This window comes from Petaurus breviceps, unplaced genomic scaffold (genome assembly GCF_028583685.1).
Source record: "Petaurus breviceps papuanus isolate PSGF00001 unplaced genomic scaffold, PetGlider_PUasm1.0 154, whole genome shotgun sequence".
In the NCBI taxonomy this organism is placed as follows: Eukaryota; Metazoa; Chordata; class Mammalia; order Diprotodontia; family Petauridae; genus Petaurus; species Petaurus breviceps.
The window spans coordinates 9,866,827-9,879,646 of NW_027185715.1; the positions used below are offsets into that span (position 1 = coordinate 9,866,827).

A 12,820-nucleotide genomic window follows, 5' to 3' on the forward strand; every position below is an offset into this window, starting at 1 on the left:
CACATTTGAAGTCAGGTCCTCTTGACCCCTGGACCATTGTGCCACCCAGCTGCCCCATCCGCATCTTCTTTTTTCAATCATGCCTTCATTTAGAAAGGCTTCCCCAAGCTCCCACTCTGTTTAGGACTGTGGAGTATAAGAAGAGGTAGAGAATATGGTTCCTGCCTGTAGTTAGCACAGTGGATAGGAGCACAGCACTTGGGGTCAGAAAGACCCAAGTTCGACCCGTCCCACACATCATTTAGCTGTGTGCCTCAGGGCTTGCCTCATGACCTCTCTTAGCTTCACTTTGCTTGTCTGTAAAATGGAGATAATAATAGGACCTAGCTCCTGGGGCTGTTGCAGGTATCAAATGAGATAATGTATGTAAAATGCTTTGCAAATCTTAAAAGTGCTATCTAAATGCTAACTATGATTATTAAAGGAGCTTTAGGATCTAGAAGAAGACAGCAAAAGTACACAAAACAAGAGCTGAGTCAAAATAGAACTGGAAAAGAGGTCAGGTGGCATCTTTTGACTGATTAGGTATCATTTTAGTGTTCCAGATAGCTGTGATTGCATGAGGCATTGGCCATTGGAGCAGGTTAGTGGAGAAGGAGGAGGTTAGAATATTGGAGATATGGCACAGTGAACAGAGCACCAGCCCTGGAGTCAGGAGGGCATGAGTTCAAATGCGGCCTCAGACACTGTAGCAGCAAACACCCTAGCATTCCCAGGGTGGCTGCCAACACAAGTTCTTAGATTTGTTTTTCTAAAGGAAAGCAACTCAAAATGGGTTAACAATCTGCTTTAGTCAATTAAACATATCATTTACCTAGTTCAGGGGGAAAAAGTCAGCACCCTGAACTTCAGAGTATACAGACAGAAGTTACAAGAAGACAGAGAAACAGTTCAGCAGACAGGCCTCCAACTGTCTGACCATTACATACATCCATACCTAGTCACAGTTACCAGAGAGGGAAGCATCAACATCTGGGTTTTCAAAGCCAGGGGGCTCTCAATGGCTGCCCAGAATCCTGTCTGGTGAAATCACACAACACTTCTCAAAGTGAGCCCCAAAACAAAGCCTCAAATCAGGATTTATGTAGCCTTCTCCAGGCTCAGAGAATGTAACAACCCTCTTGACCCACTGCCCAATCACAAAGTATCTCCTGAAAAACAAGCCTCTTGCCACAGGCTCCAGGTGCACTTAAGTCTATCAAAGGGCCTAGGGGCAGGGAAGATCTTAAATTTACATTCCCATTACAGACACTTAACACTTACTAGTCCTGTGACCTTGGGCAAGTCATTTAACCCCCATTGCCCTGTCTTTCCCCCTCCAAAAAAAAAGGCAAAAAAAAAAAAGAGTAGTGGAGATCCTGGAAGGATAGGTTCGAGGTAGATTGATGGAAAGGACTGTGTAGACAGAAGGGTGGGGCAGATTGAAGCTTCAGGTGTGAGAATGAGCCTGGCATGTTCATGGTGGGGCTTTCTGTAAATCTGTGTGTGTTTAAGTTTGTGTGTGTCTTTAATATGACTCTTATTAATCCTGACCCTAGATTTAGAAATTGCTAGGTGGCACAGTGAATAGAGCACTGGCCCTGGAGTCAGGAGGACCTGAGTTCAAATCCGGCCTCAGACACTTAACACTTACTAACCGTATGACCTTGGGCAAGTCACTTAACCCCAATTACCTTGACTCCCTCCCCCCCCCCAAAAAAAAAAAAAAGAAATTATTTTTCTGGTAAGAGTATTCAGTTTTTGAAATGAATACTTTCTATTAGGATAGGCAGACTTATCCTCCAGGTAATGCTCAGGCCCTCCTACACCTACAACATGCCTTGCTCACACTAATCTCCCACCTGCCTGTGTTCCTTTTCTCATACATGAATCTAACTCCTATCTATCCTCGGGGTTCTTCTGCCAAGCTTAAGAGAAATTTATAAAATATAAAATTCATGCAGAAGCATAGATTTTAGGAAAAAATTGGAATTTATATGAAGAAAATAGGGCATTATGCTGAGGGAACCATTATTGCAATTCCTTATAAATTCCTGGTGATGTCAGTTACTAAATGCCACTTGAGCAGAGTATTTAAGCTTATCTGGGGTAATAGAAAACCCCTTAATCTCATTTATGGTCATATTTAAACTTGCTGGTTGGGGGCAGGTAAAATAATACCAAAGGTTAAAGCAGAAACGTAATCCACAGCCAAAATATTTTTGAGGAGGTGAATGGTTGAGGTGTATAAAAGCGATGGTCTGTTCTCAGTCTTTGGGACTTCATAGAAAAGGACCATTTACTGTAGCAGCGAAGCAAGTTCTTTATAGTGTAATATATTTCTAACAGAAGTAAAAATTCCCTGTCTCTGTCTCTCTCTGTCTCTTTCTCTGCCTCTGTCTCTTGTCTTACTCTATATCTCTCTCTGTGTTTGTCTCTGTCTCTCTCTTTGTCTGTCTCTGTTGCTGTCTATTTATATGTGTAAATATATATACACATATAAATGGAGAGAAAGATATAGTTCTATATCTCATATCCAATAAAGATCTATAGCAATCTGTATCAAGGGGGGTGAATTTGTGTGTGTCTGTGTGTGTGTGTGTGTGTGTGTGTGTGTGTGTGAGAGAGAGAGAGAGAGAGAGAGTTCTATATATCTATATCACTATAAATCTTTATCAGGACAGAGGGCAGGGTATGGATATAGTAGAATTGTATGTGCATTTATAATGACTAATTCAAATAGTACATATCCTAGGGATGGCTAGGTGGCACAGTGAATAGAGCACTGGTCCTGGAGTCGGGAGGACCTGAGTTCAAATGTGGCCTCAGACACTTAACACTAGCTGTGTGACCTTGGGCAAGTCACAACCCCAATTGCCCTGCCTTTCCCCCTTCAAAAAAAAAAGAAAAAACAGTAGTACATATCCCTGCAAATGAAATGCCATGTAGATTTATTTCAGGACATGCCAGCTACTATAATTCAAACATGTAACGTAGATGTGTATGTATCTATATAGGCATCTTCTGTGCCCAAAAGCCTCTAATTCACTTATTCTGTGTTATCTTACAATAGAAGGAAACTTTTAAAATATCTAGTAAAAGAGAGCACAGATAAAGTGTAGCCCCAGGTGAAAATAGTGATGCCCGATTCCATTGTTGGCTTTTTACTCTCTGTTATTTGGTCTATTGTTCGAGGTCTTTGAGCATGGGATGGATGACCATGTTATGAGGATGTTTTAGCTGAGGATTATGCTATGAGTAAGTTAGACAGACTGTCTCTTAGATTTTATGATCCCATGAAAAATATCGGTATTGTGGGTATGATTATCCCTAGGAGATCAACACTACAAGGGGAGATAGATGAGAGCCAACGGCGCCCTTCCCTGCAGTTTTGCTCCCACATTCCTTGTCAGAGATGAGCTCTCCTACTAAGGAGCTGTGGTAGTACTCCTTGCTTCTATATTTATTGTCCTGTTTTGTATTATAGTTATTTATACTATTTTAGGTCTTAAGTATCTCTCATTTCTTTCCCACTGAATTGTAAACTGGTAGGAGGGAGGCAGCGTGATAGCCTAGATGGTGGACTGGGTCAGCATCCTTCTGCTACTTACCAGTGCTGTGATGGCAAATGACTAAGGCTGTCCGGACAAAGTGTCAGTTTTGGCCTATTTCAAATGGGTTTACTGTTACCCTGCCTTATAGATTTATTATGAGGAGCGAGTCGATAAATGCCTGTGAAATGTTTTGCACATATAAAGTGGAATATCAGTGTCATTCACTATTACCATTGTCAGTAAGCTGCTTATGGGCAGAGGCCATGTCTGACTTTCCTTTGTGTCTCTTGGCACAGTATCTTGGACGGTTGGCACTTTGTAGACATTGGTTCAGTCTGACACTTAAGTTGGTCGTACAAACAGTTTCGGCTGAGTCGGTGATAAGCTCCCCTCACTCCTCCTAGCCCTTGTGATTCTTGCTAAAATATTTTTAAAAGCCAAAAAGTATTGGAAATTCCTTTGAGTTTTTCTAACTCTGAACTCTAACTGTCTGATAATTGGCTATAAGAAATGGTTTCTAAGTTCTTAAAAAAGGGGACCAAAAGCAGGAATAAAAGTGAAATTGCTTAGGAAAAGTCTATAGAAATAATATGAATTTAGATTGTGCCTACTTGATTCATGGGTTTTCATGAACAGAGAATCCATTACTTAGTCTCCATGCTTAGGTAGGTTGGTTCTTTGATGGATTTGACTCAATAGATTTCCAAGATTATACGTGGCCTTTCCAGTGTAGTGGAATCCATAAAAGTTTACATTTAATTGAAATAATCTTAGATAACCTCCTTAGATCCTGCTCTTTATAAGTGACACTGTTCTGATTACATCAAACCTAAAAATATTATAGGATCTTCTCAATGACTGAATGAATGGATGAAAAAGTATTTTATTAAGTTCTTTTTTGTGTGTCAAGCATGGTACTTGAAATTAACTTGTGAATGATATATTATCAGTGAATTGAAATGGCATGAGCAAAGGTGTAGAGGTGGGAGATTACAAGGCATGTTCAGGGAAAAATAAGTTGACCAGTCTGGGAAGAGCAGAGGCATTAGGATCTTTAAGGTCTTGGCCAACTCTAGATTTATCATCCCATGATCCTTTGTAGTGATAAATAAAGTTATTCTAGACTATATGTTCCATGATAGCAAGGGTCATGTTTTATTTTAATTTTATATCCCACCAAGCACCAAACAGCACTCTGTACACAGTTGGAACTTAATATATGTTTATTGAATTGAATGAGAAATAGCGGCCATTATGAAGGAGGGGGTTTGAATTCTAAAATAAGGAGTTAGGACTTTATTATGTAGGCAGCAGGGAGTCACTGACACTTTTTGTATTGAGGGATAAATTATAGAAAACAAGCTGTCTCTCAGGAAGTTTTATATCTTTCAGCATAGAGGATGGGTTTTTAAGTATAAGTAGATATAGAGGGGGCGGCTAGGTGGCACAGTGAGTAGAGCATTGGCCCTGGAGTCAGGAGGACCTGAGTTCAAATCCAGCCTCAGGCACTTAAGACAAAAACTAGCCGTGTGTCCTTGGGCAAGTCACTTAACCCCAATTGCCCTCCAATAAGCAAAAAAAAGAGGGGGGGAGATATAGACGTGTTCATCCTTTATTCTCAGAAAGGAACAATGATGTCAGGTGGGTGATGTCCTGACTTGCAAGTGAATCGGATTTAAGTGAGGCAGAGCTGTGCAAAGTCATCAGCCTCACTCTCTCCTCCAGAATCATCAGAGTCCGGTGGCCAGACATTCTTCCCAAAGAGGACCATGACATCAGGAAGGTGATACCTGAATCGGATTTAAGTGAGGCAGAGCTGTGCAAAGTCATCAGCCTCACTCCCTCCTCCAGAATCATCAGAGTCCGGTGGCCAGACAGAAGTCAGGATGATTGGTGATGGCCCAGGATGCATTGGGAGACCTTGGCCTTTTTAAACTAAGGTTTCCCAGGTCTCAGTTTGTCTGAGGCAACACCCATTAGTTAAAGGCTAGGTAAGAATTGAGGTAAAAGATGTCCTAGTTTGCTTTTACAAAAGAATCTGTCAGAGCAGTGGAAACTCTCAGAGTTTCTGGCCAAAACAGAAAAAACTGCTATTTACACTCACTCTGAGCCATCAGAACCAAAACAGTGACCACGTGAGGCTTGGACTAGGGCCTGTTAATATAACAATAACAACAACAATAATTAAATAATATAGAGTTGTTGATTTGTCCTTTGTTCCCAAAGAGGACCATGGCATCAGGAAGCTGATACCATTACTTGCCACTGAATTGGATTTAAGTGAAGGAGAGCTATGCAAAGCCATCAGCTGGCCTTCTCCTCTAGAGCCATCTGGGACCAGTGGCAGCATATATATCAGGATAACTAGAGATGTCCCCGGCTGCAGTGGGAGAAGGAGAGAGAGACCAATGGAAAGGAGGAGATTGTTGTAATAACAAGGCGTGAAGTGAATCTAGACCAAGATGGTAGCTTTGGGAATGGAAAGGACAGTATGGATGCAATGCATATAAGCTCTCCTAATAGGTGGAGTGAACTTGCTGGGGTTTGTTTTGGGTTCTTTTCTCTCTCTGGGAAGCTAGAATGTTCTACTTTTAAATCATTCATAGGCAAGTGGATGATTTCCAGATTGGAAAGAGAAGTTTTGTACTGGAGTTGAGCTGTCCCCACCCTTCATACTTTCATCATTCATTCATTTGTCCATTCAACTCTGATCTGACCTTATCCTTTTAGCTGGGCAGATGGGATTGTTTGAAAAACAGATGCCACTGAATTTTCCTTCTGTTCTCCACCTGATTAGCTAACATTCTACTCACTCATTCAATGAATGCTTGTTAGATATCTACTCTATGCAACTTTCTATGCATATCACTCTACAAGGTGCTGTCATGGAAGTTCTGTGAAAAAATGTGGGTTACTGTTAGCTTGGGTATTCCTTCAACAACAAAAAAACCAGAAGTTTCTAGGAGTGTCCTTTTTTCCAACCACAAGGGTTACTTTCCTGCCACCTGGCTTTTGCCCAGCCAACAGTACCCAGTAATTTTGTGCATGCGTGTGTGTGTGTGTGTGTGTGTGTGTGTTTGAGAAACTGAGAGAGAGAGAGAGAGAGGCTGCCAAAGGCTGACACCTAATAAAAGGATCTAATAACTTCAAGATGATTGTTTCAAATTTTTTTCAAGAATAACTAGTCACCAGATATAACACATCTGCAGTTTTAAGGCTCTACCTTAAATAAAATAAAAAGTTCAATGTGTTTAAAAAACTAAATCTCCCTTATGTTATGCTGGTTTTTACACAGTGTAAATATGTTCCTATTAAGGAAACAAGGAGTGAGGGAAGAGTTTAATAAGAAACATAGCATCTTCCTTGTTAACTTAAAGCCTATCCCTATATGTTCTATTTAAAAGATATGAAGAAATAGCTACTGGTATTTATAAATAATTGCTCAAAAATCCTTTATCTTTCACAAAATGTATCCAAAGCCTGCAGGTTAGACAAGAGAAGAGTGTCAATTTGAAGATTTATTTTGATGACCTTTGAAAAGTTAGAAGTTTTCAGTTTTAATGATTCCTTCCTGTTGAAGCTTTCTCATAAAGGATAGTTGGCATTGTCAGGGCATCATTAATTTTATTTTTTAGATTAAGGTTTTTTTTTTTCAATTGACAAAAATCTATCTTTCTTTCTCTCTCATCTCTCCCCTACCCCCATTGGGGGGAAAAGAAAAAGAAAAAAACAAAACCCTTGTAGCAAATATGCAGAGTCAAGCAAAACAAATTCCCACATTGGCCATGTCAGAAAATTGTGTATGTTGTTGACAGAGTATATTTTAGATCAATGAAATAGAATTTTGATTTGCTGGGAAGTTAAATTGTAAACACTAGCTGAGTAGGCAGAAAGCTCTGACTTCATCAGCCATCCTGTCCTGGCTACATTATGATTCAAGGACCATAAATGACCATGAGCAGTTACCTTCTAAACTTGAGTCATAAACAGAACTTATGGGTTTTACTCCTTAAATTTAGGACTGTTCTGTGATTTTATAGGTGGTTTAAAAAAAATCCTTTGCTGATGCCTCACCAATAGCAGGAGGGGTAACGCTGGCTTCTTGAAGGTGATGTCAGTAGAACATGAGCTCTGGTTTATCCTACCAACATAGAAAGTCTTCAAGGAGGGGCCCTTTTATGGGATGTATATCTGTCATCTCAGGACCTACTTAACTAATTTGGATAATACTCATCACTAGATTGGCTACACAGCCTTGAAATATTCAGTCATGGATCATAATCTTTTTATTAGATTCTCTTTTCTGCCTTTACTCAACCCATAGGGATGTTGTGATGGGCATTAGAGGAAAAAGTATCCCTATTGATGAATTCATAGATCTTTGAAATGTTTTTTCAATATAAGAGAAAAAGATTCATATTTTGAAATTGTATCATGATACAGTAATACTTTAACAATAGACTATTCTTTTTCTGAGCCCTTTTTTTTTCTTTTTTGGAGGGGGGAGGGCTGGGCAGTTGGGGTAAGCGACTTGCCCAAGGTCACACGGCTAGTAAGTGTTTAGTGTCTAAGGCCACATTTGAACTCAGGTCATCCTGACTCTAGGGCCACCTAGCCACCCCTGAACTCTTTTTTTAAAAAAAATTATTTTTAATATATGAAATTAGAAAAGCATTTCCATAACATAGTACAATAAAAAAGGTTGCATATTAAACTGCAAATCTAATACGTACAACTTTCTATTCCTTTCAAATATACAATAAAATTGTGTAAATTTCTTTTTTTTCTTCCCTCCCCACTGCCCTAGAGAGGCTACCATTAGACACAAATAGATGAATGTGTGTGTGTACATTTTTTCTACACGTATGTTTCTTCTATTTATCATTCTTTCTCTGGATGCAGATAGCATCTTTATATGTACTTTATAGTTAATTTTGGTATTTATAATAGTCAAAATAATTTATTTGCTCAATAGACTATTCTTAGAGAATAAAGTCTTCAAAAGTTTCAGTATTTAAATTATGCTTAGCTAATAATCCTGTTGAGGGAGATAGGAAATCAATGTTTAAGAAACCAATGTGGTCTTAAGAATTTGTTTGGTTTTTGCTTTTTGGAGGGGGGAGGCCAGGGCAATTGGGGATAAGTGACTTGCTGTAGCAGCAAGCACCCCAAGCGTCCTCAGGGTTTGCAGCTACCACAGGTTCTTGGATCTGCTTTGTTAAAGGAAAGCAACTCAAAATGGGTTAACAAGCTTACTTTAATCAGTCAGATGTATATCATTTACCTAGTTCAGGGGAAAAAGATCAGCACCCCGAACTTCAGAACATACAGACAGAATTATCAAGACAGAAACATCAAGTAGACAGATTTCCAAACTGTCCAACCATTACATCCATACCCAGTCAACATCTGGGTTTCCACATTCTGGGTTTTTCAAAGCCGGGGGGCTCAGGAAAACGGCTTCCCAGAATCCATATCAAATCACAGAACACTCCTCAAAGTGAGCCCCAAAACAAAGCTACACATCAGGGCTTATATAGCCTTCTCCTGGCTCAGAGAATGTAACAACCTTATTGACCCACTGGCCAATCAAAAAGTATCTACTGAAAAACAAGCCTCCCTCCCCAGGCTTCTGCTGCACTTTAGCCTAGGGGAAGGGAAGATCTTTAAATCTGCATTTCCATTACACTTGCCCAAGGTCACACGGCTAGTAAGTGTTAAGTGTCTGAGGTCAGATTTGAATTCAGGTCCTCCTGACTCCAGGCCTGGTGCTCTAAATTTACTGCACCACCTAGCTGCCCCAGGAGCTTACATTCTAAGAAGGAAAACAACATATAACAGGAAACTGAAAGGGGAGGGAGGAGAAGGTACCCATATCCCACATGGTGTGTGTATGATGCCATGCATGTTTAGAGAACATGCCAGTGAGTCTGGAGAGAAATGAAGTGATGGCTGGCTTGGGCATTTTCCTTAACATGATGGTTCTGGAAGGAGCAAGCCAATCAGAGGAAGGTGCCATGGGAGTGGAGTGTACTTCCAGTATGAGAAGACCAGATATGGAGGAAACTTCCAAGATGGAGAGGCTTCTGTGGCATAGTGGAGAAAGTTGGGATATTAGACATAATACTGTAATGTTGTCGTTTCTGGACATTCTTTGAGAGGAATGGAGATACGTAAGACATGAATTTATATACCACTGGAAGCCATACCTAGCCATCTTTTCTGACATGCAATGGACTGAATTTCCCTAGCAGACTCTGAACAGTGGCAAACCACATTCATTCTGTGAGGCAGGAGATTATCGATTCAAATATAAACATAAATTGTCTTTCTTCAATGAGAGGCTTAAAACTAAGAATATCTCTAAGCTCTATGGATGTGAGGGGTCCCATGGCACTTTTCTAAAGAGTGTGGGTTTTGACCAAATATTCTTGGCCTGAGTTTTCTTTCTACAAGTCTGGGGATCAATTGGCTGTGTGCCTTCTACTGAATAGAAGAATGGATTGATTGCGGTGATGGTGTGCCTTTTGTAATTCAGGTGCAGAATGGGTGTTGCCTCAGACAAACAGAAACCTGGAAAGACCTTAGCTTAAAAAGACCAAGGTCTCCTTACTGCATCCAGAGCCATCTCCCATCATCCTTACCTGTCTTGCCACTGGACTTTGATGACTCTAGAGGAGAGGGTGAGGCTCACTTAAATTGAGTTCACTTGTAAGTCAAGACATCATCCTCCAAAATCATTGGTCCTCTTCAAGAACGAAGGACGAAGTGAGTAGAACACCTGCCCTGGAGTCAGGAGGACTTGAGTTCAAATCCGACCTCAGACACTTACCACATGCAAAAAAAAACTAGCTGTGTGACCTTGGGCAAGTCACTTAACCCCAATTGCCCTACCTTCCCCCCTCCAAAAAGCAATAAATAAACAAACAAATAAATAAATGAATGAATAAATAAATAAAAAGAAGGAGGACGAACAACATCCTGTTATGCTCCTTTGGTTTACTTTATTTTGCTATAATTGCTTGAATGTACTTTGACTACTGTTTATAATCCTGCATTTCTTTGAATCCTTAGGAAAGACCAGAACCTGTTATCTCCAGTGAACTGCTGGTACTTACTCCTGAACCAAGTAAGAAGAGAAAGCAAGGACCATGCAACGTTAAGTGATATCTATCTGAACAATGTCATCATGCGCTTTATGCAGATAAGTGAGGATTCTACCAGAATGTTTAAAAAGGTAATACCATCATTTCTGCCACATTGTGTTCCCCTGACCATGTATTTTGAGCAGTTGGGTGCAGTTAAGACTCATGCAGTATTATAGGGTCCAAAACCATTGAGTGTTGTGCTTTTCTCCTTTGCAACATTTGTAGGAGTAGGCATCTGATTTTAAGTGAGAAGCCCTGGTGGAATGTTCTTGGTTATAACTCCTGCCCAATGGAAGGGACTTTCTGCAGCTGGGAACATTCAGACTGGAGTAAGAAAACTTTAGGTTCAAAGAAAATTGAGGAATAAAGAAAGAACTGCACCTACAGCTTTAGCTGCCAAAAAAAAAATGCCAGGGAAGACCCAGTCTCCTACCGGGATACCTTCTCCCTTCTGCTAGAAGAGCTTGTGCCTCCCATACAAATTAGAAAGGAAGCCAGACTTACAAAGCTCTTACTGCATAACTGGTTTCGTTGTGTGGACATTTTCATTTTGAGCAATGACTAAGTTGGCTCTCTCCCCACATACAGAGTGCAGCTCTTGCCTAGTAACAAAGCTGGCCTGTGTTTTTGATGTTTACATGACCCAGAATTTTTTCCAGCTGTGTAGTGTCATGGTGGTTGTTCAGTGCAGAGGCCACTTACCATTCACTAATTAATCATGAAGTCTTAGAAAAATGAAAAAACCCTCCACTAAATATTAACGACATTTATAGCTGAAAGTTTTCAAACAACAAAAGCAGAGTGTTAATAATGGGCCATGTGGAAAATTTCCTGGTGATGTTTGGTGTGGCCATATTAGCTTTGACTTCTGTCCTGGAAATGGAATTTGATGAACCTTAATGGTCTTTTTCTGTAATGGGGAAGATGCTGCTAGTCAAAAGGGAAAGAAAGAGGTGGAATCTAGAGATAACTCCAAAAGGGAGAAGATAAGTAGTTTTATTTTAAGTTATGGAAATTTTTAAAGAAGTCATCCTAGAGGTGAAATTAAAGAGATTCATCGATATGCTGATTAGCAATAATGATAAATGACATTGTTGCACTTCATGCCTTCCAAAGGACTTTACACATACCAGCTGAGCTGGTTTTATATCAAGAGTGTGATGCAAAGGGGTTCTTAAGCCCTTTTTGTCTCATGGATCCCTTTGGCAGGCTGGCAAAGTTGTAGATCCCTTCTTAGAATAAGGTTTTGAAGTAATTCAAAGACATGTAAATTTCAGTTACAGATGAGTCACTAAGTCAAGAAACATTTATTGACTACCTACTATGTATTAGTTACTGGTACTATGTACTTGAGCTACAAAAGGAGGCAAAAAGACAGCCCCTGCAGATTAGTGAAATGGAGATGCATTTTTCCTCCAATCCAACTCTGTGAACTCTATGAAATCTATCCACTTACCCCGTTGGGGTCCAGGGACCCCAGGCTAAGAACCTCTGCTTTAGATTAAGAAGGACACATTTCAGATATTCTACTGCAGTGTTTGCAGCCAGCCAGGTGAATCTGATACCCTTGGGTGTTAGAAGGATATAGTTGAAATTATAACAGCCAAAATTTACGTAAAGTTTACAAAATACTTTTAGACACATTATCACTTTTAGCAACCCAGTGAGGAAGATATTACAGATTTAATTATCCCTGTTTTACAAATGGAAAATACTGAGATTCAAAGACATTCTATGAGTTTACCAGGGATACACAGCTAAGTAAGTATCAGAAGTAGGCTTCCAAACCCCTTCTTCCTAACTTCTAGTCTGTCACTGCATCTACTATATCAGAATGGCTCACCATTCATAATTCTGCCCTTTTATCATATTAGCTGACTCTTTGAGCTTTATGTATTCAAAAATTTTAATATACCTCCCAGGATTAAGGATCTCCATATTTAACTACTGGAAAAACTGTACTATCATTTGTGTGCTGTGCAACACTGTGTATTTAGAGACTAACTTGTTGGAGTAAAATATTACATGGAATCTCTTATGCTTTAGAATGTTTCTCTGTCATTGATAACACTATTGAACAGTTCCGTACAAGCTCCAAGAGACCTCTATGATTGATTGTTCACCTATCCAACAAACCAT

At 39.9% G+C, this 12,820-nt stretch overlaps 1 protein-coding gene across 2 annotated transcripts in view; it reads left to right on the forward strand.

Annotated features, from left to right (window-relative positions):
* SRGAP1 (SLIT-ROBO Rho GTPase activating protein 1) overlaps positions 1-12,820 on the forward strand; it is a 354,115-nt gene that overhangs the window by 148,719 nt on the left and 192,576 nt on the right. For both annotated transcript variants that reach the window (XM_069080728.1, XM_069080734.1), the window contains exon 3: positions 10,608-10,770. In XM_069080728.1, the coding sequence (XP_068936829.1) occupies positions 10,608-10,770 (163 nt within the window). The remainder of the gene's footprint in view (positions 1-10,607; positions 10,771-12,820) is intronic.